Source organism: Microtus ochrogaster, unplaced genomic scaffold (assembly GCF_000317375.1).
Source record: "Microtus ochrogaster isolate Prairie Vole_2 unplaced genomic scaffold, MicOch1.0 UNK5, whole genome shotgun sequence".
Classification (NCBI taxonomy): domain Eukaryota; kingdom Metazoa; phylum Chordata; class Mammalia; order Rodentia; family Cricetidae; genus Microtus; species Microtus ochrogaster.
The window spans coordinates 1,673,369-1,700,407 of NW_004949103.1; the positions used below are offsets into that span (position 1 = coordinate 1,673,369).

The 27,039-nt window shown below is 51.3% G+C and overlaps 1 protein-coding gene and 1 long non-coding RNA gene across 21 annotated transcripts in view; one reads left to right on the forward strand and one right to left on the reverse strand.

Annotated features, from left to right (window-relative positions):
- Window positions 1-7,499: 7,499 nt before the first annotated feature.
- On the reverse strand, window positions 7,500-11,773 carry LOC101994143. The gene is made up of 2 exons (XR_258800.2): window positions 11,272-11,773; window positions 7,500-7,923 (listed from the first exon to the last, which is right to left on the reverse strand). It is a non-coding gene; the product is annotated as an uncharacterized LOC101994143 (long non-coding RNA).
- Window positions 11,774-12,019: 246 nt separating this feature from the next.
- The window catches only part of Ablim2 (actin binding LIM protein family member 2), a 124,667-nt gene continuing 109,647 nt past the window's right edge, over window positions 12,020-27,039 (forward strand). For all 20 annotated transcript variants that reach the window (XM_026788625.1, XM_026788629.1, XM_013353298.2 and 17 more), the window contains exon 1: window positions 12,020-12,181. In XM_026788625.1, the coding sequence (XP_026644426.1) occupies window positions 12,172-12,181 (10 nt within the window). In that variant the 5' untranslated portion in view covers window positions 12,020-12,171. The remainder of the gene's footprint in view (window positions 12,182-27,039) is intronic.

Sequence of the window (27,039 nt, forward strand, 5' to 3'; positions counted from 1 at the left end):
GCTGGCCTTGAACTCACAGAGATCCACCTGCCTCGGAAGAGGCAGAGTGCTGGAGTGCTGGGTTTAAAGGCATGCTCCACCACCACCTGGCTGTTTCCAATAGCCGCAGTTTCCCAGCGATGGGGAGGTGGGAAAACAAATGGATGTCCTGGTCCAAGATAAAAGTCACACCTTCTTCGCTGCAAAATAGAAGTCTATTATGATGCATAGGCAATATTGCTGAGTATATTGGCAATGAAGGGACGATTACGCGGGCTCAGTGGGGTTTGTAAAACTGGGTTGGGGGTGAGAAACTGGAGTCTGGGTACTATCCTATCATGGGTATGTCCACCTTTTCTTTCTTGGTAGTGGGGTGCTCGGAATGCTGTCTGGCACTTGCTGCCTTTTGTTTTCTCTGAACCCCAACTGGAGCAGAACCTCTCATCTTTCCTACTAGTTCTAGAGAGGGGTCACGTCGCCCAGAGTACTGGGACTTCCCTGTGTATGTCTGTCAGAAGAGGGAACAAACAAGAGGGTGGGGGACCGTGGAATGTTCCACACTTAGGCAAAAGCAAACCTCAAGCCATTGGATAGAGGCCATGCCAAGGATGCTTACGCTGGGTGGCATTTATTCATTCCAGTGGTATAAAAACCTGATCATCTGTGTGCTTAGGTTGGGTTTCACGGCAAACAAAGTTCAAGTTCACATGACTCAAACAGAAAGGTCTCCATTGGCATTGGCCCTAGAAGTTCAGAGGTAGATCTCAGGACTGACTTGATCCAGGAGCGCTTTGGGTTCACTCTTCTAGGATGCCCTGAATCTGACCAGGGGGGCATCACCGAAATCATCTTTTACTTAACTAGCTGGCCTCAGAGTTGCCAGGCTTGGGTTGTCTGCCCTCCTGGATAGACTTGTGTCTAGGGGACCCTGGGTGATGGCTGATGAAGTCTAGCTCTGTCTTCATGGCCTGGGTTCATCCTGTGACCATCCAGAACCATCTGAGCTAGACACAGGGTTGACTTGCTGTTGAGTCAACTGTGTGCTGGGTGGGGTACCACCAGAAAGAGAGGAACTGGGAGTCAGGTAACTAGGTAACCAGCCAGGAGAATAGAGGAGACTCAAGCAGTCCCCTTCCCATCCTGGAGCGTAATCACACAGTGGTCACAAGCTAGGAACACCCAGGCACCAAGACCTCAGAATGGGCAAGTAACCCAGCAGGAAACTGTCCCTTCCGTTCTGTTCCTATGTAGAGTGTGGACAGAGGCTTCCCTCTGACATGCTAGGGTGCTCCATGACAGCAGGCAGCAGTGGAGCAGTCTCCCACCAGGGGGCAGTACAGGAAATAAACTTGGGGTCTTGCTTGTTCTTCTGTTAGAGAAGTTTCAGCAAGAATACCTGGAAGCAGATGACATCACATATTTTCCTGTAAAATTATGTGTAATTTTTATTTAAAGTTTTAAAGTATTTTTATTTATTGATATTAAAACGCTGTTTTTCTTTGCTGTATGCATACTGTTAAAACAGACATGGCGCAGCAAATAAGAGCACATGCTGATCTGGAAGAGGATCTGAGTTTGGCTCCCAGCGCCCATGCTGGTCAGCGTATAGCCACCTGTAACTCCAGCTCCAGAGTGGATCCAATGCCTCTTGTCTTCCTGGGTACCTGCACTCATATGCACCATACTGACACACATACTTTAAAAAATATTAATAATAAAGCTATACATATGTATACATATATAACCCTTTGGGGACCCAGAGTAAACCCCAAACTTCTGTGTTCAGCAGCATAAAGGGACAGGAAGGAAAAAAAGGCTAGGAGACGGAGCCTCCCCGTGAGACATACATTGCATTGGTCGTGGCTGTGGGTGAAGCCTGCTGGCTTTCCTATCTGGACCTGGCAAGAGTAGTTGACACAAGTCTTGAGTAGCAAATGTAAACCCCACAGCAATGGTCTTAATCCGAAGGGCACCAAGTCAAATATAACTGAAAGTGCACCTCTCTGCCTGGGCACGCAGAGATGGAGATGGGCTGTGCTCAGCCACTGTGCCTCCACCCATCATACTACACAGGCTCAGAATTTGACCCCGGTCCCTGAGCATGGCTAGGATCTTGAGTGCAGCCCTGCAGCATCGACTCGTCTTTCCACACTATCCCTTAATCTAAATGTTCTTACTGCTGCTCTTAAGATCTTTCCACAGAAAGCTTTTCCTGGAAGGACACTCCAAGTACTCTTTAGAACAAATTGGACTGTTAGCATTCTGTTCCTGAAGTTGAAAAATCAAATGAGGCATTCCCCTGCCTTGGTTCTCTGACTCCATCCTTCACTTGGCTCCTTCCCTAACTCAGCTTCAGCTTTGCTAGAGGCTGCCAGCATCAAAAAGCTTAGCACCTGTGAAAGGGGGAACCCAGGATATGTAGGAACCCAGGAGAACACCCAACTCTGCTACCCAAGAGGAAGTGACAGCTGGGCTGACTTCTGAGCACCAAGCAGGAGCCACCTGCAGGATGAGGAAGAGGCAAGTGGGGGCCTTCAGCAGGATGGCTTCAGGGACCCATATGTATTGCTAACAGGTGCCTTTGCCTTGCTGGAATAGGGATGGGGAGACCAGGATGAGGACAAAGAGACCACGAGAAGGTGGCTGTGGCCACCCAAAAGAGATAGGACTTGAACTAGTCCTAAGCAGGAGCAGGCTCAGGGACCTGAAGACAGGACCTGGAACTCTGCCGAAATGGGTTCTTGGTTCTCAGATGTTAGGGGGCAAAAGTGGCAGCAAGAGCTAGGATGTGGCGTGAGAAGCTGAGGACAGGCCATACTCGGCCCAGGCCTACCCTGTGGCACCTGGAAGCCAAAGGGGTGGTCATCTAGGCTCTCCAGAGAAACCAAGTGATAGAGACAGATGGATGGGTGTGAGGATGGTGGAAAAGGTGGCATGGTGGTCAAGTGGATGAATAGATGGGTGTCTGGGAGGGTAGGCAGATGGCAGATGGGTGCGTAGATAGGTGGGTGGATAGATAGCTGGGTGGTGAGACGGTGGATGATGGACGAGTGGCAGAAGAGCAGACGGGTGGTGGATGGATAGATCAGTGGATGGGTGGTGGAATGGTGAATGAATATCTAGATGGGTGGATGGATGACGGGTGAAAGTGTCGATAGATGGGTAGATGGATCGGTGGGTGGTAGAAGGATGGGTGGATGGGTTCAGTGTGTTTGCCCAAGTGAGGAGCAGAGTAGAGAGAGGGATCAGGGTTGGAGAACCTAATGACAAGGATGAGAGAGGATCAGAATAGAGGGAGAATCAGGAGCCTACTGGGGACTGCTTAGACAGCAAATCAGATAAATGTGGGAACATGTCCGCTCCGCAGAGCCACGCAGGGTTCCAGGCTATGACAGAGCAATTGGGCTGGGTGGAGCAGAAGGCAGATGGGAGGCACTCAGGTAAGTGGGAGCTGCGTAGGTGCCACAGTGGGTGTAGATGGCTTCGTAGAGCACGAAGACCCTGGCAGACAGACATCTCAGCTGGACAGACTGTGGTCTCAGGTTGTTTGGTATTGTTTTCATAGGCAGAAATCAGAACACTTATCTTGATTCTTTCCTGGCAGGACATATGGCATTATCATGGAGCTAAATGACCCCTGCTCCCAGTGGCTTGGCTAGAATCTGTAAAAAAATAATCCTGGTGGAGATGGCCCAGTGGTGTCACTGACCTTGTTCATAGCCTTGATGAAACTATGGGACAGGTGGACTCATCACGAGGACGTCATGGTATGTTAGAAGGAGCTGGACCTGTGAAGCCTAGTGCAAAGTCTGCAGGAAAGGGCTGAGGGTCAGCTTCTCCGTGTTCCACAACACATGTCCTCTGAGACCCATTCTCTAAGTGAATGAGGGGAACTCTTGTTTCTCCTAAAAGCCATTGGTTGCAAGTCTGTGATGGGTGACAAGTGACCATAGGCTTGAAGTTGCTCAGTGACACCAAACAGGCTCTACTCAGACAGGTCCTTCTCAGGTCCCAGGATGAGAACTGATCTCTCTGCCAGGGACAGCTGTCTTCTAAGATGCCACTGAGCTGTGTGTCCTCATTGTCATTGAGTAGGTATACCGCTGGTAAATGGAACATGTGTCTGGCAGAGTCCAGGGGATTCTGACCTTGGGGATCTGGTTCTGGTGACCTAGTTCTGTTCTCACTTGCTTCCTCCTGCCCCAGAAGCCTGTACACCTGCCTAACCCTTCCCAGGGCAGCATCCACAGTTCTTGTGGGACCACAGAGTTCCTTGTGGAGCCTGACACTGGATGCCTCATATGTTAGGTTGAGTTATGTGCCCCTCCCTCCCACGCTGGCCTCTGCTCTGCCTGCTTCGTAGAGGGGCAACATTTCTTTTCTTTTTCTTTTTTTTTTTAAAAAAGATTTATTTATTATGCATATACAGTGTTCTGCCTCTGTGTCTGCTTTTGGGCCAGAAGAGGGCACCAGATCTCATTACAGATAGTTGTGAGCCACCATGTGGTTGCTGGGAATTGAACTTGGGACCTCTGGAAGAGCAGTCAGTGCTCTTAACTGCTGAGCCATCTCTCCAGCCCTGATGGACAACATTTCTTCATCAGAGCTTGTCAGGTTCTCCCTACTCAAAGCCTTGGAGTAGAGGTTCCCAACCTTCCCAATGCTGCCACCTTTTGTATAGTTCCTCATGTTGTGCTGACCCCAACCATACAATTGTTTTCAATGTTACTTCCTAACTGTAATTTTGCTACTGTTGCTAAATTGTGATTCATCACAATGTAAATATCTATGTTTTCTGATGGTCTTAGGCAACCCCTGTGCAAGGGTTGTTGGGCACCCAATGGGTCACGACCCACAGGCTGAGAAACATTGCCTTAGCGACTCTGCAGTGCTTCAGGGCAGGTATTGTCCTTGTGGTGAGTCCTCAATCTGAAGGTTTTACCGGGATTCAATGTAGACACACTTTCTGGGCTACCTGTAGTCCCCTCCCTCATAGCCTAGTGTTTGTTCTTTCTCCATAATTCAGGTCAGGACCACAGTTGGCTCCCCACCCAGGATGGCCTGTGTGGCCCATCCCATGATCCCTCAGGAAGTAAGCCCTCTCATGCTGGCATGGCTGTGAGCTGAATCGTGTCTGACTTGTGGCTCCCCAAAGTCCACACACTGAAAGTCTGCATGACATTAGTGACTCTCTTATTGCCGTGACAAGAATAGCCAATTGAAGCAACCCAAGAGCTGGGGGGATGATTCCATCAGCAAAGTGCTTGCCTCAGAAGATGAGGAGCTGAGTTTAGACCTCTGGCATCCATGTAAAAAGCTGGCTATGGTGGTGTGTGCCTAGAATGCCAGCGATGGTGCGATGGGAGATGGGGACAGGTGGACCCCAAGAGGCTCATGGGTCAGGACAATGACAGTTTTTAAGCTCAGTGGTTCTCAACCTGTGGGTCGTGCCCCCTTTGGGGGTCAAATGACCCTTTCACAGGGACCACCTGAGACCATCAGAAAATACAGATATTTACATTAAGGTTTGTAACCACAAAACTACAGTTATAAAGTAGCAGCAAAGGCAATTTTTTGGTTGGGGGTGTCACCACAATGTGAGGAACTGTATTAAAGGGTTGCAGCATTAGGAAGGCTGAGAACCACTGCTCTAGGGCGACAAGAGATACTGTCAGAAAAGGAGGACTGACACCTTAAGATTGGCACCCGAGGGTGTCCTCTGACCCCCATATGCACTTGTGCATCCACCTGTCCCCACCCCCAAACAGCAACTTAAGGGAGGCAGCTGTATGGTGGCTCACAGTTTAGAAATACAACCTCTAGTGGGAGAAAGGTTTGGAGTAGGAGCTTGAAGCAGATGGTCAGCTGTGTCCACCTCCAGAAAGCAGAGAGAAATGACTGTTGGTGCAGGGCTGCCTCTCTATTTCTTGTTGATTCAGGCAGGTACGGCTTGTGGCACTGCCCACAGTCAGGCTGGCACTTCATCCCTCAGTCACACTGCTACCGACTCCTTCTCGTGCACAGGGCCGAGGTGCCGAGGTGGTTTAGACTCTTTCAAGCTGACCATCTGTATTAGCCATCACAACATGGGACAGGTTGTTGAGGATGGCAGAGTTAAGATGAGGTGACCAGGATGAGCCTCAACCCAGCCCAGCAGCATCCTAGGAGAAGGGGAAATGTGATGGAGATGCAGAGGAAGAGGAGAGCACAGAGAGGAAGGGTGCTCCTGATACGCCAAGGAGAGGGGCCCTGAACAAAGAAGCCTCAGAAAGGGCAACCTTCCAGCCACCCGACTTTGAATTCCATCTTTTTTTCTATTCCTTTTCTTTTTTAATTGAGCTATACATTTTCCCCACTTCCCTTCCTTCCTCCCCTCTCTCTTTCGAACTTCCATCTTCCAGGTTTGGGAGAAGACACATTTCTAAAAGGTTCAAGGCGCCTTCAGCACAGTCTGTGGTGTTTGTCATACAGCCTTTATTGCCAGCTCATCCAGGGCTTGCTATGCACCCTCTCTGTCACGTGCTCCCCACTCCTCTGCTTCTGCAGCATGAGTTCAGTCCACCCAATGGCTCACAGTGGGCCTCATGTGTGCCATTTCTCAGAATTAACCTTACGCTGTGCCTCTTTCTGGCTCTCAGGGCAACCGTGTGCCATGATGACTCAGTGATGGAAGACACGCTGTTGTATTTACACATCACTTCATGTCAGCAGCAGTGGAGACAGTCCGGGCTGACGGCCAGCATCCTGCATCCTTCCCTTTTTCTGTCCACCAGGAAGAACTCGGGTGAGCCGAGGCTGGCTTCAGCTGTCTGCTCAAGTGTGGACATTGCTTTTTGTTTGTTTTGTTTTTGAAGATGTGGTATCTCTGCGCAGCCTTGGCTGTCCTGGAATTTACTGTGTAGATCAGGCTGAGTTTCAGAACTCAGAGATCCACCTGCCTCTGCCGTTCGAGTGCTGGGATTAAAGGTGTGCACCACAACCTCCAAGTTATAGAGACTGCCACGGTGAGAGCAGAGCAGAGCAGAGCAGCGAGTTGGCTGCTGGCCTCCTCCTGGTTTCACATGGCATGGCTTTAAATTATTGAGTGGTTGGAAAGGCCCACAGTGACAGCCTATTTCATTTGTTTCTCTCCTGGGCTGAGAAACAGATCAATGCTTCCGCTCCATGTGGGGACCACAGCTTAGGCTGGAGAGCAGGTCTAGCTCTGCCATGGCTCCCTTACGGGCAGGAACTCGGCACTGTGACATTTTCAGACCCACATCTTTCTAGACCAGGTCCCATGTGAGCCTTGCTGCCTTGAGTCATCGTCCCCAGGCTCACTTTAAGGGAAATTTCCTCAGACCCAGGGAGAGGGCCAAGAGGATGAAATGGGCCTAATAGCTCTGGCCTCTTCTTTTATGGAGTGGGGGATGTCAATGGAGAGGCATTGTGGGGCACTCATTGACCCCTCAGCTCAGCGGGCCCTTTTCCTCTGGGCTAGTGACCCCCAGAGTCTTTAGAGACCAGGAGGAGCACCATGGACACTCAGATGAGGAAGGTTTAATGTCACCTGGCAGTTCTGATGCTGGGGATGGAGCCAGGTAGGACAGAGAAGTTGAGGCTTGGAAGTGATATGGCCGTGAAGGGTCCTGGTTGTGGAGGGCCCTGACTTAGCAGGGCTCAGGAGAGGCTGTTACAGGAGAAAGCCCAAAGAGTTAGTCTGTGTTTTCCAGAAGGGTGGACATTCCTGTCAGCCAGAGGTAGAGCAGAAGGTATGGGCCAGTGAGACAGGACCCATTTTGACCATTCACTCCACGTGTGGCTCTTAGATTCTTACGTTCTTTGTAGGCAGTGACAGGTTCTGGAGGGCACATTACCAGATGACCCATGGCTCACTCTTCTCCAAAAGGTCTGGATACATTCGAATGGCTGCACTTTGTAATAGCAAATGCCTCAGTTCTCTGTCTGTAAAATGGTAGAGGTGACTATGGTGATGATAGGACCCTTGAGACACTGTAACTAAATTGCAGGGTTTGGCACAGAGGCACAACAGCCCTGGCTGTAACTTCCTTCTCTGGTTTGCCCCCCCCCCAGGTACAGTTTTACATTCATCCTCCATTTTTATGCCTTGAGCCAAGGCCCCATGTGTGGTTCATCCAACTCTGGCTGACAAAGGAGCCCCTCTGCCCTATGAACAGACTCAGCTCTCCTGTCTTAACTTTCCACACATCGGCTGTCATCCTACCTGTTGTCTCCATGAGGCTGACACTGGGGGCTCCACCTGCTTTCCTGGTGGAGAACCTGGTATGGGAGGGCCTTCTGTCTATGTGTTGCTTTTATTGGTTAATGAATAAAGAAACTGCTTTGGGCCTATAGGAGAGCTATAGGGGAACAGAGCTAGGCAGGGAAAACTAAGTTGAATGCTGGGAGAAAGGAGGCAGAGTCAGGGAGACGCCATGGAGCCACTAGGGATAGGGGATAGATGCTGGGAACTTTACTCAGTAAGCCACAGCTATGTGGTGATATACAGATTAACAGAAATGGGTTAAATTAATATAAGTTAGCCAATAAGAAGCTAGAGCTAATGGACCAAGCAGTGATTTAATTAATACAGTTTCTGTGTGATTATTTTGGGTCTAAGCTAGCCGGGCAGCTGGGAACCAACAAGCGACCTTCTCCAACAGGGACCCCCTGTCTAAAAAAAGGGGAAGTGATTACTTCCAAGACAAATGCTCTTCACCTGGAAGCAATGCAAAGGCCATGCAGCATGGCAGGGACCTGGGCTTGTCCTCTGGGCACTGATGGAAAAAGAAAGAGCCCTCACTGTAGTCACAGCCCATGTGTCTCAGGAGGTCCCAACCATGAAGAAACTTCCTACTTCCTACAAGACATAGCAGGACAGGCTGAGCACGTTAGCTGCACTATCGGATTCAGATGTGAGCATCAACTTCATTTGTTTCTCTTTTATCTTCATGCTTCTAGGAACACACTCAAGTAGATAACCTGTTGCCCAAGAGAAAGCAGTGACTGGCTCATGATACTCAGAACTCATGATACTCAGGCCACAGGCCAGGACCTGTCTATTTGTTCTGTGCCTCGTCCTGTGCTAATCTACATTCCATAATCAGTGGTTAGGCTATTCTCCTAAAGGTAGGAGTGACATAGCATGCTTGGATGTCCTTATGGCCCACTGGGGGCTCTGACAATCTTGTCCTGTCTCCTGTGTACCTCATCCCTTTCTTTGCTGGCTTTGGGCATGACTTTGAATATTGTAGCAGCTCTAAGATAGGACTGATAACACAAGAGATTGTCCCAGAGCCCAAGTTCCAAATTAGGAGAACTCTGGGTTAGAACAAAGGGAGATTGTCGATGTTCTTGTCTTTAAATGTTTTCTAATCCCAAAGAAGGCAAATCCCATGAGAGGCAGTGGTGTACAGACAGATCCTCCCTGGAAGGGCATGGGCCAATGATGCATCTGAAGTTGCCTGCAGTCCCAGGGGTTGGACCACACCCATCCCTCCCCTGGTGCCCTGGTGCCCTGGTGCCCTGGTGCCTCGAAAAGCTCCACTCCCTCTAGGGTTTTCCAGAAAGAGAGACTGACTTATCTTAGACCATCTTCTGTTGCTGTGACAACACACCTGAGCCAGGTAGTTTATTAAAAATAGAGGTCTCATGGTTCTGGAGGCTGAATATTCAAGAATGTGTCTCCCACATCTGATCTGCATCTGCCCCTGTGATGCGGGATTTCCTTCTGTATGCTGTGATTACCATTACTGAATAAAGAAACTGCTTTGAACCTATAGCAGGGCAGAACTTAGCAAGGTGAGGAAAACTAAACTGAATGCTGGGAGAAAGAATGACGGAGACAGAGAGATACCATGGAACCACCAGAGACAGATGCTGGTTGAAACTTTAGCCGGTAAACCACAGCCATGTGGCAATACACATATTAATAGAAATGGGTTATGTAATTTTACTGTGTTAAAGTTAAAACCTTTCTTTTTATTTAAACAGAAAAGGGGAGGTGATGTGGGATTCCTTCTGTATGTTGTGATTACCATTGATAAATAAAGGAACGGCTTTAGGCCTATAGCAGAGCTATAGTGGAACAGAGCTAGGTGGTAAAACTAAGCTGAATGCTGGGAGAAAGGAGCCAGAGTCAGAGAGAAGCCATGTAGCCCCACCAGACACAGACACCCAGAACTTTACCTGGTAAGCCACAACCTCGTGGCGATACACGGATTACTAGGAATGGGTTAAACTAAGATGTAAGAGTTAGCCAATAAGAAGTTAGAGCTAATGGGCCAAGCAGTGTTTTAAATAATATAGTTTCTGAGTGGTTATTTTGGTTCTGGACAGCCAGGACAAACAAGCGGACTCCCTACAACACCCCTGAGTTTCAATGGTCAGTGGGAGGGTCTTGGTCCGGCTGTTAAGGGTGTGGAGAGCTTCCTGTGCCCTTTTTGAAGCCTTTGGCGCCCTCTCCAGGCTGGCTGCTCAAACAGCAGCAGTGGGACTTGGTAACAGTGAATCATGGGACTTGATTTTCCCAAGTCATTGTTGACTGAAATCATGAATGGACCCCAGTGAAATTGGCCCATCCTTTGAGGGAGGGTGATGGGCCCACATTTACTGTCATCTTGACTATTGTTTATTCAGTATTGGCTCTAGGCTAGTAGCTTTGAACAGTTTTCTCTGTATTACTAATTTAAGCCAAGGGTATTAATTGTGACTTAAAAGGTGAGGAAACTGAGGTACTGAGAGAAAGCAAGTGACTGAGATCATCCATGGGTCATAACCCTGCAGACGCAGAACAAAGGTCTAAATTTAATCTATTCAAATTGACTGATTTGCTACAAGTCAAATCCAGCCCTACAGAATTCTGTGCATGAATAAGTTGCTGCTGGGCCAGCCCTACCTTAGTTATCAACTTCCTGGGTGATTTGGTTTTCTGGGCAGAAGATCCCAGAGTCAGTCCCTCTCTTTGTGCTCTTGGTGGGCACCTGTTGCTGAAGCACAGCTGCCAGCAGGGTCTGCTGGTTTACAGGATGTGGAGGAATGTGCAGCTCCCCTCAAGGTTTCACCAGAGCCTCTGGCCTCCTGGTCCCCTTTGAAATAGATGGATGATACTGATCGCCGGGGAGGCATTTCTGTTTCTGTCTCAGTATTACTTCCAACAGCCCTAACCCGGGAAAACGCCCTGGCCTGTGCCTCTCCATTCAGTGCCACATCTTGCATGCTCCCACCCTGAGCTTTACGCATCCGTGCTTTCGCTTCTCTCTAGCCCGTCTCCTCTCAAGCTCTTGTGCCCACCTGTTGTCACCGCCAGCGCACGGCAGAATCCACCTGTGCCTCCCTATGCAGGCTCTCCTTTCAGTCTGTTTTCACGCCCTGCTCTCCTCTGGACGCCTGACGTCACAAGGGTATCGGTCACCGTGTGGGCAGGATGGCTAGAGAGTAGGATGTGCCAGAGTCTTCTCAGTGTGCATCACCCAGCGTCAGGCGAGCCGTAAGAGCGACGTCTGGGAGTAAGGCGAGGTGGCCAACCGCTTAGCCAAGGAGTCCGTACACCTGCGCCGGAATCCCAACCCGTTAGAACCTCCGCCTTGGGGGTGTGTGTCATTAAATACTGCTCCTGGTCTGCTTCCAGGCCCGCTCCCCCTGCCCCACCTCAGTTCCCCCTTTCTGTGTACTGGGAAGGAAGAGAAGATATGGTTCCGAGACCTTCCATCACTCCAGAAGAGTTACTCCAAGATCCTTTTTCCCTGCGCCTCCCTCTTCGCGCTCCCGGTACTGAAATGAGCCATAGTCTTGTCCTTTAAACCGTGTTGACAGCTCTGCAGAGCTCCAGAAGCAGGTGCTGGAGGGCACCTGCGTTACCGACAGCCTGCGCCTGCGCGGACCGCATAGCCTACTGGGACTAGTAGTCCTCACATCTAACCGCGGTGGCACGCAGGCGGGCTGCGGGGACGCGGCGCCTACACTTCCCAGGGTGCGACCCTCCCGCGACTCGACAAGGGGCGGGGCCTAGTTGAGGGGCGGGGCTAGGGGCGGGACGGGAGCCCCGAGCTGCGGTGGCGCTGCGGGCTGAGGGTACTGTGCTCCGAGCCTCTGGCCACAGGAGCGCCAAGGATCGTGCGAGCGCCGCACCTGCGGGCCCAGTTGTCGGGCTGTCGCAGAGCGGGGACCGCCCTACTAGGAGCTGCCGCTGACATGAGTGCAGGTGAGTGCTGCGTTTAGGGATCCGTGCCCTAAGCTGCAGTCCTGGCAGGGTCTCGAGGACTAGGTGGCAATCAGGTTGCACCTGCACTGCAGTGCCCTGAGTACAGCGGCTCCACCCAACTTTTGCTCCAGGATGTGCAGCCCCGAAAGCCGGGCCTTCAGTCCCTCTCCCTGAGCCGGGTTGCGGAGTTCCGTGGCGTGCGCCAGAAACCCTTCCCACCGTGCCAGCTAGGGTAGCTGCGCAGAGGTGTCTGGCAGGCGCCACTCCTTGCTTCTCTGTGGGGGGTTCCAGGTTGCTTCAGTAAAGGGACGTGGGTGCCATTAAGGGGCCCTGGGTCATCGCAGTCCTAACCGTGGAGAGAGGTGTGATGACAGGCGGAGCTGTGCAGCAGGGGACTCCGCCCTTGCGCGGTTCCCGCAGAGCCTGGGTGGTGGCGTCTGGCAGACCCTGAGCGCTCCAGGTTCGCTGCTGCAGATCTGAGTGCCGGAGCCTGTATGTGTGTCAGTCTCAGCACTGTCTGCGCGCGATGTCCTTCCAGCCCCTCAGTCCTGAGTGTCTCAGCCCTGCCTCTCCCGCTGCATCCACCCACAGGGATCTGACAGCCTCGGTGCGATGCTGGAAAATCCCACATCCCTGCAGCCCAGCGGTGCCTGTGCTCAGAGAGAAACTGAGATCTAGAGCTGGAAGGCTTTGACTCAGACGCGGGAGTGTCTGCACATCACCTCAGGGTGCACCCATCTGAGCCTTATGAGTGAGGCTGTGGGAAGAGCTAATCCTTTCATTTCCTAGCAGAGAGGGGCAGGCCTCCATTTCCAGGAGCTATGGCCAGACTTCAATGACTTGAGCTCTGGCAAATGATAGAGATTTGAACCCAGGGCACCTTGATTCCAGGATGTTTCCCCCAAGCCCAAGTTGCTACTGACAGCAGTATGGCCCTTGGCTACATTGCATAAACCAATATGTCCAGCTACTTCCTCTGGGAGAAAGTGGGCAGGGAGGGAATGAGCTTGGGGACTGCTGACTGTAGGCTTTCAACCTGGAGTCCCTCCTCCAGGAACACTGTCCCCTCTCCCTCCTAGCCAAGGAAGGAGGAACTTCTGCAGTGGGTGTTGAGAGTAACTAAGAGCAAGTGGCATGGGAAGTGGGAGCCCTCCTGAGATAGCCAACCTGTTACCTGGGGGTGTATGGGGCGGCCATCCCCAGACTTGGCAGGGCCTCCAGACATTTATCTAATGGTGGTGGGGATAATGGCTGGGTGCACGCAGGGTAATTTCGTGTTTCCAGACCATAATTGATACTTCTCGTCCTCCTGTAATCAGGAGCCCTCAGAGGAAGCACAGGTGCCCACTCCCTGCATTTGTAGTTTCTGTCCCCAGGGGAGGAAGACTGGTTGTTATGGCAAGGAGACTGGGTTTTGAGCTGTGGTCTGTGTCTGGTGATCCTGGCACTGGGGCGTCTTCCCAGTCTTGGCCTGCTCATCTGGAACTTCGGTTACCCTCTACGCGAGAAATCTCTGCACACAGCAGCCCCTCAGGAGTGTGGATGGTCGTTGTCATTGCTGGGTGACCTGGGTTCCTTTTGGAAATGGAGCTCAAGTATTGTCTGGCTCACCTGTCTCTCATGTCTTGGCTCTGGCCAGCCTATGACACACACGGTACATTTACAGTGGAGGAGAGTGGACAGAGGCGCCGAGGTTCCAGTGTGTGGCTGCAGTGTACATCCGGCAGCTCAGGAACATTCACTGTCAACAGGGAAAGACTCCCCTGTGCCTCCCTGGGAAAGGCTGGCATCATTCTGGAACATGGCACAGACAGGTATCATGGAGTGATACTGGTCCTGACCATGCCCAGACAGGCAGGTGATGGTGCGCCTGGTATCCCGTACAGCCTCCTGGGCTAGGTGCCTTCCCAGTTGTGGTGAGGACAGAGTGGGTGCTGCTGGGGTCTGATGGCACAGTGCTGCTTTGTGCTGGTTCTGGTGGGGCACTAAGGCCTGTGGATGCCACCCTGGCTGTGTTTGCCTCTTGGTCTCAAGTGGCCAGGGAAAGGCTTACAGAACACTGCAGCAAGGTACAAGGAGATGATGTTCCATGGCAGTCAGGTCTTGATCCAGATCAAGACACTAGTTATGAAGTTCTCTGTGCCTTGATTTCACCAACTTTTGGAGGTATCTCTATAGCTGTGTGTGCAGTGATAGCCCTCAGACGATAAGACCGGAAGGTGGTATTGGGAGCAGAGGTTGCTTCTTTGCATTGGAATACATGTGACCACAGTGGGGTAAGGAGGCCGGGAAGGCATCTGAACTGGTTCAGACCTGATGAACCCTGTGCTGGCTCTGCCAACAGGCACTGGTCTTGAGTAAGGCCTGTGTACTTGCTAAACCTACATGTCCCTGGGGGTAACTATAGGCCTAACTAAGCTGAGGAAAATAAATGTATATACGTGTGTGTGTGTGTGTGTGTGTGTCTATCTGTGTGTCTGTAAGTCTGTTTCTGTGTCTCTATGTATTTGATTCTGTAACTAGGTGCCACAGACCAGGGGCTTTATGGAGAAAGTTATTTTTGGATGTTGCTGGAGCCCAAACAACAAAGATCAAGGCATCAACAGACTGATTTCTCTCTTCTTAGCTTGTAGACAGCATCCCCTCCCTACGTCCTTACAGAGTTGTCCCTCTGTGTGTCTGTGTCCTCTCTCCTCCTCTTCTGAGGACACCATGCTGGTTGGATGAGGGTTCAAGAGTAATCTAGTTTTATCTTGGTGACCTCTGTCAAAGCCTCATCCCCTCATACAGCCACAGACTAAGGCGTTGTGGTCAGGACTATACTATGTGAATTCAGTTCACAACAGGTGGAGGCCTGGGAGCCTGGTTCAGCTACCTTTTACTCTCATGGATGCTGTGTAGGCAGCTGGAAGGGACCTGAGGATTCTCCGGATATACCCACCCCCACACGGGGCAATGAGGACTGGAGATGGACAGGCACCCTTCCAGAACCAAGGAGAGTATTTGATACAACCATCTAACACACTTGGAATGTGGCATTCACTCCTCCTATCCCAGGAGTGGGCAGCATGTGGCCACAAGCTGTCTGCCTGAGCACCACTAACATAGCAGAACAGGTCACCAGCCACGGTGGTGAACGAAGAATGCCAGACATCATGCCTTCATCCTGGAAATATTTACTAGGTGCCTACCGTGTGCCTTCACTGCTCCAGGCTCCGAGACTTTGCAGCAAACAAAAACATGAGGAAACTACCAGTTTCTTGAAACTCGCATCCTAGGTGGGTGTGGGAGGCATGAACAATGGACCTGATGATCTCTCAGCGTTAGCGGAAAAATGTTTAAGGAAGCCAATTTCATTAAGAAACAGCAAAGGGGAGCTGGAGAGGTGGCTGAACCCTGGCTGCTCTTCCGGAGGACAAGGGTTTGATTCCCATCACCCACATAGTGGCTCACAACCTTCTGTGACTTCAGCTCCAGGGAAATCTGATGTTCCCTTCTGGCCTCCTCAGACACTAGGTACACAGGGGGTGCACAAGCATACTTGCAGACAAAACAATTGCACAGATAAATAAAAAAAAAAGAAAAAGAAACAGTGGATGGTGAAACTGCACATCGCATGTGATCTCAACTCTCCCACACAAGGAGGAAAGGCTGAGAAGGAGAATCGCCAGCGTGTCTGAGGCGGCATCTGAGAGCCACTCACTGCCCCGCTCCTCTTTGTGACGTTATGTAGACTCAGGAGCAGGAAGCAGTGTTGCTTTGGTTCTGGGAATAGTGCACATGGGTTTGGAAACCCACGATTGCAGGGAAACGGCTGTTCACTCTGTAGGAGTCACTGCCTTTTGCACAGAGCACAGAGGGGCATCTCATTGTCCTTGGCTGGGTGGAGCCAAGCACAGGCAGACACACTATGTTCCATCTCCCCTAACAACCCCACGGGTAAGGTGCAACAGAGATGAACCCCCCCCCCCCCTTGCAACCCTGAAATGTGTCCCAAGTCACATTTGTCCAGGACTCTGAGGATCACAGGCTGGCACTTTTCACTTCCATATGCTCTGTATTCCCAAGCTCTGACCCCCCCCCCGCCCCCTGTGATGATCAAGATTAGTTCTTAAACTAGCTACTCCAAATTAAGTTCCTGCTAATAAAGTAGTTTAGTATTTTCAAGAATCAGGTTTGAAGTTGATGAACTCTTGGGAAACCCATTCTGATATCCCAGGAAAGGAAGTGTCCCCTGACCCTTTGAATGTTCCTAAACTACCTGCCCTATGCTGAAGAGCTCTGAATTGGCGAGATGGAGCAGGGTCAGGTCTGAGGAAGGCCCTGCCCTGTCACTAACCCTTTAAAAGGGACCATAGCCTATTCTCAGGGCTAGGCCAGGCCACAGTGGCTGACACTGGCAGCTGTTGGGCCTCAGGGATGCTGGCCCCATGCTCACCTGCTCTAGATTCTGTGGTTGTCCTCTGCACAGGCTTCTTATACCCTCCTGTGCTTTCCTGTGGCCATGCCAGCCTCATCGGAGATGGGTAAGACCTGCATTCTGGGCAGGCCTCTTGCCTCTGTCGTCCTATGTATTTCCCCGATCATATATCAGGGTCTTGGGGGGACCAAGGGTGCTAGATACTCAGTACCATTACCAGCTGCCTGGCAGAGCCTCAAGGAGTAGGTAAAACAACAACGGCAGGGAAACAGTGTGAGAGGCAGTGTCAGCTCTTGGTCACTTGGACTTGGTTACTATCATGTGCTGTGATAGGGGCTTCTTGGCTGTTTCAAGCTTGCTGGGCTTCAACCAAGTTACTGCGTAGAGCTTCATGGCTGCTGGTCCCTGGCGGAGTAACTGGAGCGCCTCATCTCTATTTACTCCAGGAATATTTCCACCACCACACAGCTCGGGGCTTCTAGGGTATCCACAGCACCCAGGCAGGACGGACGGGCTTGTATGTCACCTCAGCAGCCGTGCTCACGGGGCACTTCCTCAGGGCCTCGGGCCAGACTGGGGATCTGCTTTCTCCTGTATCCTCCTCGTACCTCACAGGCCTAGTGCTGGGGTTCCCTCACACAGAGGGAAACTGAGGCCTTATAGGTCCCGGTAGTTACCTGAGATCACAGGATTGGTAGTGGATGGGCTGGAATTTGAGCTCCAGGGGGCCTGCCACAGCCCCAGCTGCCCTGTGTCTCAGATGGAGTGGATAGTGTCTGGTCCTCCTCCACCTGTATGCCCTGCCATCAGCTGGGGCAGTTTCTGTTGCTTGGCGATGTGAATAAGAGCTTTGTGTGCACAGGTCCGACCTTGGGGCATTACCTCAGAGCTTCTTAGAGGGAGTTGTGTACCTGTCTTCTCACCTGAGCCAGGGAGCCTTGCTCCAGCTTCCCAGGAATGGGGCTTGCCAGTACACATCTCCAGCAGCCTTCTCTGCTTTCTGTGAAGTTTCCCCCTAGGTTCATTGATCCACACTTCGACATCTCTGGCCACCAGAGAGGGATCTTACCATGCACAGCTCACATGCCTCCCTATAGGTCATCTCAACTCCTGGTCCCTTGAATATACAGCTCTGATACCTGCCTCAGATACCACCAGCATACATGCAGGGCCTTGGCCCTCCAGAGTCTACTATCCACTTGAAGCGGGTAGTCACAATGCCTACTTCTCCTCTGGTTCCCACAGCCCTGCCCTGCCAGGGTCTCCCTTTGTGCAACTTTGGGCAAGTAATTGCCCCTCCATGTGACTTAGCTTACCTGTGTGTAGGAACAAGGGCCCCTTGGAGTACGCCTGGCCAGGAAGTCACCTTCTGAGGCCGGCATCATTTCAGGTGATTGTGCCTGCCAGTCTTCCTCATCTGATGTTGCCAGGCTCCTTTCTGGGGAAGTATTTTGGCCTTCACAATTTGTTTAGGGTTCTGACGTGGAAGGACTAACAGCTTGACCGGGAAGAGGCTCCTGACTTGCATGTATAGTAACTGCCATTTGGCTCCGTAGGAAGGATTAAGGCAGGTGGCCAGTGGGTTTTCATTCTAAGGCCCTTATTTTCGCTGTTAGGCTCAGCACAGGGACTGGCCCCTGAAGTTCTCTGCCTGGGGGCTTTGGCTGATGGTGAGTAGGTGTGTCCCAGGCAGACATCATGTGGGTGCTAGCAGAGGGTCTCATGCCATCTGCTCCATGGCTGAAGAGTCCCCCATCCGAGGGTAGTTTGTACTCAGTGGAGAGCATAGGGGCCCATGGCACAGTGTAGTTCCAGGCCCCTGTGTTAGGTATTCTCTTCCAATTGCTTTTTGCCTCAGTTTGCCCACCTATGAGCAGAGTTAGCATCAGCTTTGGGGGATACTTGCGAGCAGGAGTGTCGGGACACCGGAAACACCCTGCACTGTTTGGGGACACCCGAAGTCGTCCTCTGAAGTCAGCTTACCTCATAAGCCACTTTGCTACGTGTCTTTCCTTTGACTGCCCGCTAGCCCAGCACGCTCCGATCTGTTTACACCTCTGATCTCTAGGGAGTGCCTAGGCGATGCCTCTGCTGTGTCCTCAGAGGCCCGTGTGCTGCGTGAGTCATATCTCCTGAGTTGAGCTTTTCGGGCCTTGGTATCTTCACACCCAGGAGCAGGAAAAGGGACAGGGAGGCAGCAGTGTGATGTCAGTCAGCACGCTGGAATAGAAGCTACTGTGCCTGCAAGAGTCTGTCCTAGGGCAAGGCAGGCCTCAGACTCTTTCCCAGAGCCTCTGAGCCTCTTAGAGTGTTCCTGGTAGGGGGGTGGCTCCTTGACACCTGTCCTGGAGGAAGATTGAGTGGGTGCCACTGGGTCCTGCCTTGGACTTGGCTCCTCTGTCACTCAGAAAACGGATTCTCTGGGGTTTCAGTGTCTGCAAGATCTGTCATGGAAAATGACACCTTCAAGCCTGTGTCCCCCACTCCCGCTTTAGTACTTTAGTAGGCACAAAAGCAGAGTCCCAAATACTGCCTTCACTGTCACCAAGATTACTTGTGACTTTCCAGTCCTTTGTCTTTAATGGCCTTGGCTTATGTTCTGAGTGGGTACAGAAAGGAGGTGTTAACTAGCAGGGGACTCTGGGAGGCCAGAGGGAGAGAATGTTGGGGGAGAGGCAGGAGGGAACCTCAGGATGGGCATCAGGAGGGAAGATGGGCTTGACTCTTCTGCAGCCCACTGGGAACATAGTAATATTCTCACAGCCCCGTGAATAAACTGGGGTCTTTCTCCTCAACAGTGACTTCTCTAGGAACAGGGTTGGTTGGGAGAGCTTAAACCCCACACTGTCTTGTGTGGGGCGAGTAAAACTCCCCAAGGTGAAGGAAGGTGCCCCTGCTGGGTGCAGGACAGTATGCTGGGAGAAGGGATGACGGGGAAGAGACAGGTCAGAGAGTTAAGGGAGATGAGAGAAGACACAGAGGAGGAAAAGGGAGAGGGAAGAAGAGGAGAGAGGGAAGGGGTAGAAATGGGAAAGGAAGAGGGAGAGAAGGAAGAGGAAGATACAGGGGAAAGAGGAAGAGGAAAGGGGAGGAGTCACCTGAGGCTGCTCCCACCTAGTGTTTCTGGCAGAGCCAGGTGGGTCTAGTCTCAGCCTGGTTGAGGCTCCCTTGGTTCCAGGAATCAAAGTCTGCCCCTATTCAAGCTCAGAGCTGTTCCAAATGTTCTGGAAACCTTCATACATGAGTTCTTTTGCCCTTACTGCTGGTCCTGTTCACCTTCTCCCTGCCCCTCCAACCGTTTATCTGGACTCTGCTGTTTTTCCACTCAAGTTCTGGCCTGCTCCAGCTCCACATGACCACGGAGCCCTCAACTCTATCACATTGTCACCTCCCTCCTTGCCTTTGAACCCGTGAAGTTCCCTGCTGAAGACTCATGTCAGGTCCTGGCTGCTGTGCAACCCAGGGCTGCTACTGACACTCTCTGATACGCTTCTCAGATGATGCGAGGGCTGGATAACGGCTCCCAGGGGCCTTCTGTCCTAATTCCTGGAAGTTGTCACTGTGTCAGCTTTGCATGGGCAGAGGGAGTGTTCAGATGTGACTAAATGAGGACCTCGCCGTGGGGACGTGATTCTGGGTTACCTGGGTGGGTCTTCATTGGTGCAAGGCAGGTCAGAAGAGATGGAAAAGTGATAACCAAAGCAGAGCCAGGAGGGGAGCTTCCAGGCAGCTGGCTCCAAATGTGGAGGAAGGGTCATGAGCCATGGGATGTGGAAAGCCAACAGGGCAGATGTCTCTGAAGAATCAGCCTTGCTGCCCCTCAAGTCCTCATTTGCAGCCACCCCAAACCGTTTCCCCTATGGGGGAATCTTGCTTTGATGGAGTTCAACTCCTGCACACTCCTAAGTGCCCATTTGAACATCACTCTGCCAGGAAGCCCTCCCAACACCCCCATGGGGCTTATGTGTCCCTGGCACCTCTGAGGATAGACGCCAGATGAGATTCTTCACCGTGGTTCTGTGTTCTCAGGGTAGGGCGGAGCAGAGCTGCAGAGACTCTTATCTCTCATCCCTAAACCCCTGACTTAGGGCCCAGCTCTGTCCTGCTGATCTCTCAGATGTGGGATCTGGTTGGCTCTTGATGCTCATGGTGAGAGGAGGTGACCGAAAGCCAGGGCCTTCCCTGCTGGTCCTGGTCACCTGGAAACTGTAACCCAGAGCCAAGGTCCAAGCAGTGCCTGGCTGTTAGATGTCCCTGGGAGCCATGTGGAACGAGCAGAATAACACAGGTGTGTCCACCCGTGACTCGGGAGGCCAGGAGCTCAGTCTGGCTGACGTCAGGTGTAGCTGTGCTGCCCACAGTCCCTAGGATAGTCAGAGCCTGTCTCTTCCTGATTTGGTGACCATCTCCATTCCATGACTCGTAGCCTCATCACTTCAGTCCCTAGGGCCAGGACCTGCAACCCTCTCCTCCATCTTCCCATGGTGACCTGCGTGTGTAAATTCCCCCGGCTTCCTTCTTATAAGGACGGGTGTTATATCACCCCGATAATCCTGAGTGACATCGATTTTAACTTCATGGCATCTTATCCAAACCACAAAACCACCATTATCCACATGAGTACAATATTTCCAGGTATTTTAAGGAGGAAAATGACATCTTTTGGAGACCATCAGTCAATACAGGTTCTGCAACAGTCTGTGGCTGGGGTGGATGCGTCTCTTCCTGTTGTAGGTAGAGTCTGAGTGTGAGGATGACTTCCTGTAGGGTGAAGAATCTATCTCTTAATTCACGAAATCTAAACACCCCATGTGCCTTGAGCTTGCCACGTGCATACCTGGTAGACAGGGCTTTCTCTTTGGAAGCAGTTAGGGAAACATACTGAGCCTTAAGTACCTAGGACTTCTGAGAGCAGGGTGCTGCCTCGGGAGGTGCTGCCTAGGAGTGGCTGTGAGTATGGTTGGGGGCTGGGCATCAGAAGCCACAACAGAGGGAGGGTGATGTCATCTACTGTCCACCCAGGCAGAAATCACAGGCCATGAAGGCCAAGGTCCATGCCAGCAGCATCTCTCAGGCTTCCGGTGCTCCAGGGCCCAGCGTTGCTGAGGACCCTGAAGTGCTTTTATGTGGGTTGCACTTAAGGATATTTGCTGAGCTAGAAATTAAAATGCAGAATTTTTTAAAACCTTTAAATTAAAAGTGTAATTAACGGCTCTCGCGCGAACCCATGAGCATAGTTAGTGAGTGCAAAGTCGCTCTTCAGATTTGTGAATCTCCTTAGCACCCAGCTTCACAGACTGTGACCAGACTCTGATGTCTGGTTCTGTGATCAGTTGGTTGTGATAGCACACATGTGGCCACTACAGTCAGGAGACAGTGAAGGTGACTGTCAGCTTCTGTCACCACCAGAAAGGACCCATGGCATCACTGATAAACAGAAAATGCTTCTATGAGCTCCCCTCCACGGGAGTCCCAGGGATTTGGGGCCTCTGGTAGGGTGTGGGCACAATGGTGGGGGCACATGGCAGAGTAATTCTTCTCATCTTGTAGCAGGAAAGTAAAAGAGGATAATGAAGAGGCTGGTGTCCCACTGTGTGCTTTGAGGACACTCTCTCTGTGGCCTGGAACTTCCCTTGGCCACATTCCCTAAAGATTCTGCCACCACCTCTCAATAGTGCCACCTGAGAACCTAGCCTTCCTCACTGGGGCCTTAGGGGGAAAAAACAACCCCCCAAACCCCAAAGCAAACTGCATCTCTGCATGACGCAAAGCCTCATGTCCACCTCGGGGTTCAGACAACGTCCCTCTGTTCCCAAGACCCAGCCTGTCTCATCTGTCCCAGTGCTTCTTGTCCAAATTCAAAATAAGAACAACAAAATCTACCAAACAAAAAGCCTAAATTCAACCAGGCAGTGGTGGCACACGCCTTTAATCCCAGCACTCTGGAAGCAGAGGCCGAGAGGTGGATCTCTGAGCTCAAGGCCAGCCTGATTTACAGGGTGAATTCCAGGGCAGCCAGGGCCACACAGAGAAACCCTGTCTTGAAAAGAAAACAAAACAAAGACAAAAAACCAGGAAAACAAAAAATTAAAAAGTCTAAGTTTAAAGTTTCTGAGACTCAAATATTCTAAGCTGTGAGTCCCTGGAAATCTTTTAAAAAGAAAATTGTACTTTCTGAGGCAAACATTGTTATTTAAAATTGAGGAATACAAAAATAGAAGTTATTGACCCCAAACAAGACCAGAACGCAACAGTACAGACATGAAACCCTAACTCTGCATGGCCAGCATCTGAGGTGCACTGCAGAAGGGTGCATAGAGTTTAGGCAGCCCTGGCACTCTGGCTTGCTGGCTGTAGCACCCAGGGCCCCTCTCTGATGGGTTTCTGTGCTACCTGCAGCTTTCGTCAGCATCTCTTCATCTGTAAGGTCCTGGACTGGGGACACCACAGGCTACAGTTTCACTTTATGGTTCTATGCAGCACTCTTTCAGAGGCTGTTAGGAATTCCAGTCCTGTAGCACTGGCCTGGCTTTCTGGGCCTTCCTCTGTCATGCCAGTGAAAGCCATTATGACCCATAACCCCATATTGTGCACCCCTGTGAAACCAGCATCCTGTGGCTTGTCCAAGATCTGTGAGGTGGGGGTTGTGTCAGAGCTGGCTTAGACCACAACTGCTGAGGTGACTTCTGGATGCCTTGTTGGTCCAACTTAGGGCTGGGGCACACAGAGCACCCTGGTGCTCTTTCAGGAAAGAATTCTGTTCTGGAAGTTCTCTAAGACAGATTTGCCTTCTATGTCTCTGGTTTCTGTGACCGTAGTGCCTCTGTGATCACTCCCCTGTCCCTCAGGACCTCAGGAGCCCTGTAGGAGTCATATCTATCAGCTAAAACTTTATACAGGCTCCTTCTGGTCCAGCTGAAGTTTCCAAATCTTTCTGTTCTGCTCTTCTTTGCTCCTCATTCTTCTTGCTAATCTAGCTAAACACAGCCTGCAGTTACCACACTATAGCTAGTGATGCCCACGCCAAAGCGTGGTGTCGTGTTGCTATGACATGGTTTCTGTCAGATAAACTAGCCTGTTCTTTTCTTGCTTTTCCTCATACATGCTGTCAGGGCACTGAAAAAATACAGCCATATTCTTTGCTGAGCTATAGCAAGAGAGATATCTCATCTGGTTCCAGGTAGAATTCCCATTCCATCTGAATCCTCAGCAGAGACTCCACTGTGCACTATAGCATCTGGTCTTCTAAGCTCCACAGGATGGTCCCCCTAAGCTCCTCCAACAGCTTCCCAGGTCTCCTCTAGCCCATTCCTCTAGAGGCTTCCAAACTCCTTCCTCAGCCCATACACTCGTCCCCCTCCTTAGGTACAGCCACAGACCATGACTCGACCTCTTAGACAATTTTCTGTTAGTTTTCTGTTGCTCTCACAATAGATCCGAGGACGTTTAACTTATGAAGAGAAAGTACCTATTTGGATCTGGAGTTTTAGAGATACTGGTCCCTCACTGGGCAGGTCCGTTGCTTTTAGACACCTGATAGGTTGTCCATGGTGATGGTGGGACATGTGTCTAAGAGTGAAACAGCAAGAGGAAGCAGAGAGGTTGGGACCTCACTGTCTGCTTCCAAGGCTATGCCAGTTACTATTAATTGTCTGAAATCCCCAGGGAGATGGGACTGTGGGAGTCATCTGTGCTGGAGGGTATAGGAAGACCCACCTTAGACAGGGAGGGTCTGGACAGTATAAACTGGAGAAAGTGACTGATCACTGACCCTATGATAGATCATTCATATCTCACAGTTTGCTAATTGTGGATGCCATGTGGCCAGCAGCCTTGAGCTGCAGCCGCCTTCCCCTCCCCCTCTGATGGACTGGACTTTAATGTGTGAATGAAACTACTTGAGTTGCTTTTGTAAGGTGTTCCATCACATCAATAGGACAAGAGATGAAGACAAGGGCTTAACCTTAGTGACCCAAGGACCTTCTTCTAGGTCTCTCCTTGGAAGGATTCTGCCTTTCCATGGGACCACCTGGGGATCAAACCTTCAACACATGCACCTTTTGAGAACACTCAGTATGTGTTTTGTTAGTTTATTGCTGTGAAGACACCTTAACCACTGCAGCTCTTTTTGTTTGTTTTTCGAGACAGGGTTTCTCTGTGTGTGTAGCTTTGGAGCCTTTTCTGGAACTCGCTCTGTAGACTAGGCTTGCATTGAACTCACAGAGATTCCTCTGCCTCTGCCTCCTGAGTGCTGGGATTAAAGGTGTGCGCTGCCACCACCACCCGATGACCACTGCAACTCATATAAAGGAAAACATTAAATTGGGCCCTCCTTCAGGTTCAGAGGTTTAGTCCACTATCATCACGGTGGGAAGCCATGATGGTATACAGGCAGACATGGTGCTGGAGAGGAAGCTGAGAGTTCTGCATCTGGATATCCAGGCAGCAGGAAGAGACAGTGAGCCACTGTCCCTGACTGGAGCTTCTGAGACCTCAAAGACCAACCCCTAGTGACACACCTCCTCCAGCAAGGCCACAACTACTCTAACAAGGCCACAGCTCCCAATAGTTCCAGTCCTTATGACTCTAGGGCGGCCATTCTGATTCAAACCACCATTGTGTCCAAATCAACAAATGGCCAGAACATTCTAGTCTTCGCAGCAAAATGGTCTTGAGCTTGCTAGAGCCCCAAGAGGTTCTTGTCTCTGCCAGGAATCTCTGGACAGCTCTGAGAACTTCTGAACAAGGGCGGGATATTATGCACTCGTTAAAATGATAATGAGGTAGAGTCATGGCTGGTGGTAGAGGCAAAACTGAGGATATACATTTGTACACAGTGGTGTCTTAGACGTTTAAAACAAGCACTTTAGAGGAGAATCCATCACTAGATGACGGCATTATGGCAACCTTTCCTTTACCTCTAACTCCCTGTGACTGACGGCTTTGCCCAGACTGGTCTCAAGGATGTTTCCCTGAAGTCCAAGGCAGCTGTTGGCCTTTCCATCCTGGGCATTATTCACTCACTGCAGTCAAGGACTCCGAGTGACACCTGGCATGCAGCCAGCCCAGGGACCCCAGTGCATGTGTGATGTGATCTCTAGTGATGATTTCATCCACTGTTATAAATGAAAGAGGGATTTCTGAGCGGGAGCGAATTCCCCGCTGTTGATGAGAAATTCGCTGCCGTTCTGAAGTTCTGTGCCCTTGGTCAGATGGAATGCTCACACCTGGCAGGGCCTCAGCAGAGAGCTAAATATACCCTGGGCATGGCAACCTCAGAACCCTGGCCGCTGACCGGGCGGATCCTCAGGGAGCCACTGTTTTATCTCATAGCAATTGATGCCTGTGTCGTTATAGCACCCGAGGGCCCTGGGTACACTGGGGGACATGTGCAGGCGCAACCTCCAACCTTCACAGAGCCAAGTGGTGTGAAGCCACCACTCCCATTTGCTAGTATTGTGCTCTAGGTGGACAGGAAGTGCCGCCTGCCTAAGGTCATGTGGCAGGTAGGGCTGGGCAGTGGGGATCAGATCTGTAGGCCAAGAATGTGCGTCTCCCTCCTACAGTGCTTTTCCAACTCTAATGCCGGTGGAGGAGGCAGCCCTGTGTGTGATAGAAACTGTCTGTAATGGCTGATATTGACCACTGATGTGGCAGAGCCTAGAATGACCCAGGGGGCACACCTGGGGGCATATCAGGGAGGGAGTTTCTAGATTGGGTTTACTGATGGGCAGGGGGAAGACCCACTCTGAACACGGGTAGCGCCATTCTGTGGGCTGAGGTCTCGGAATAAAATGGGAAATACGGTCTGGGTAGCAGATTTAAGGTAACTAACAGTGTCCCTCTCATGGGTGGAGCAAACTGCCTGTGAGCTGGTGGCATAGGGGTCATGGATACCAGAGCCATGACCTCACCTCCCTGAGGTGTCACCCATTTTATAGGAGGACACAGAGTCAGGGAGGAACCTTCCCAGTGACACTCAGCATTGGGCTATCCTTCTGTACAGACTCCTTCCTCTCTCCAGCCCCTTCCCACAGACAGAGCCAGTGCTCAGGGGTGGGGACACCTGTTCTTCAGCCGTTGTGGTGCTGGTGTGTTGTACTAGTGTGTGTGGTGCCGGTGTGCTGTGGTGCTCATGTGCTGTGGTGCTGGTGTGTAGTGCTGGTGTGTGGTGCTGGTGTGTGTGGTGCCGGTGTGTGTGGTGCTGGTGTGTAGTGCTGGTGTGTGTGGTGATGGTGTGTGTGGTGCTGGTGTGTAGTGCTGGTGGGTAGTGCTGGTGTGTGTGGTGCCGGTGTGTAGTGCTGGTGTGTGTGATGTTGGTGTGTGGTGCTGGTGTGTGTGGTGCTGGTGTGTGGTGCTGGTATGTGTGGTGCTGGTGTGTGGTGCTGGTGTGTAGTGCTGGTGTGTGTGGTGTTGGTGTGTGGTGCTGGTGTGTAGT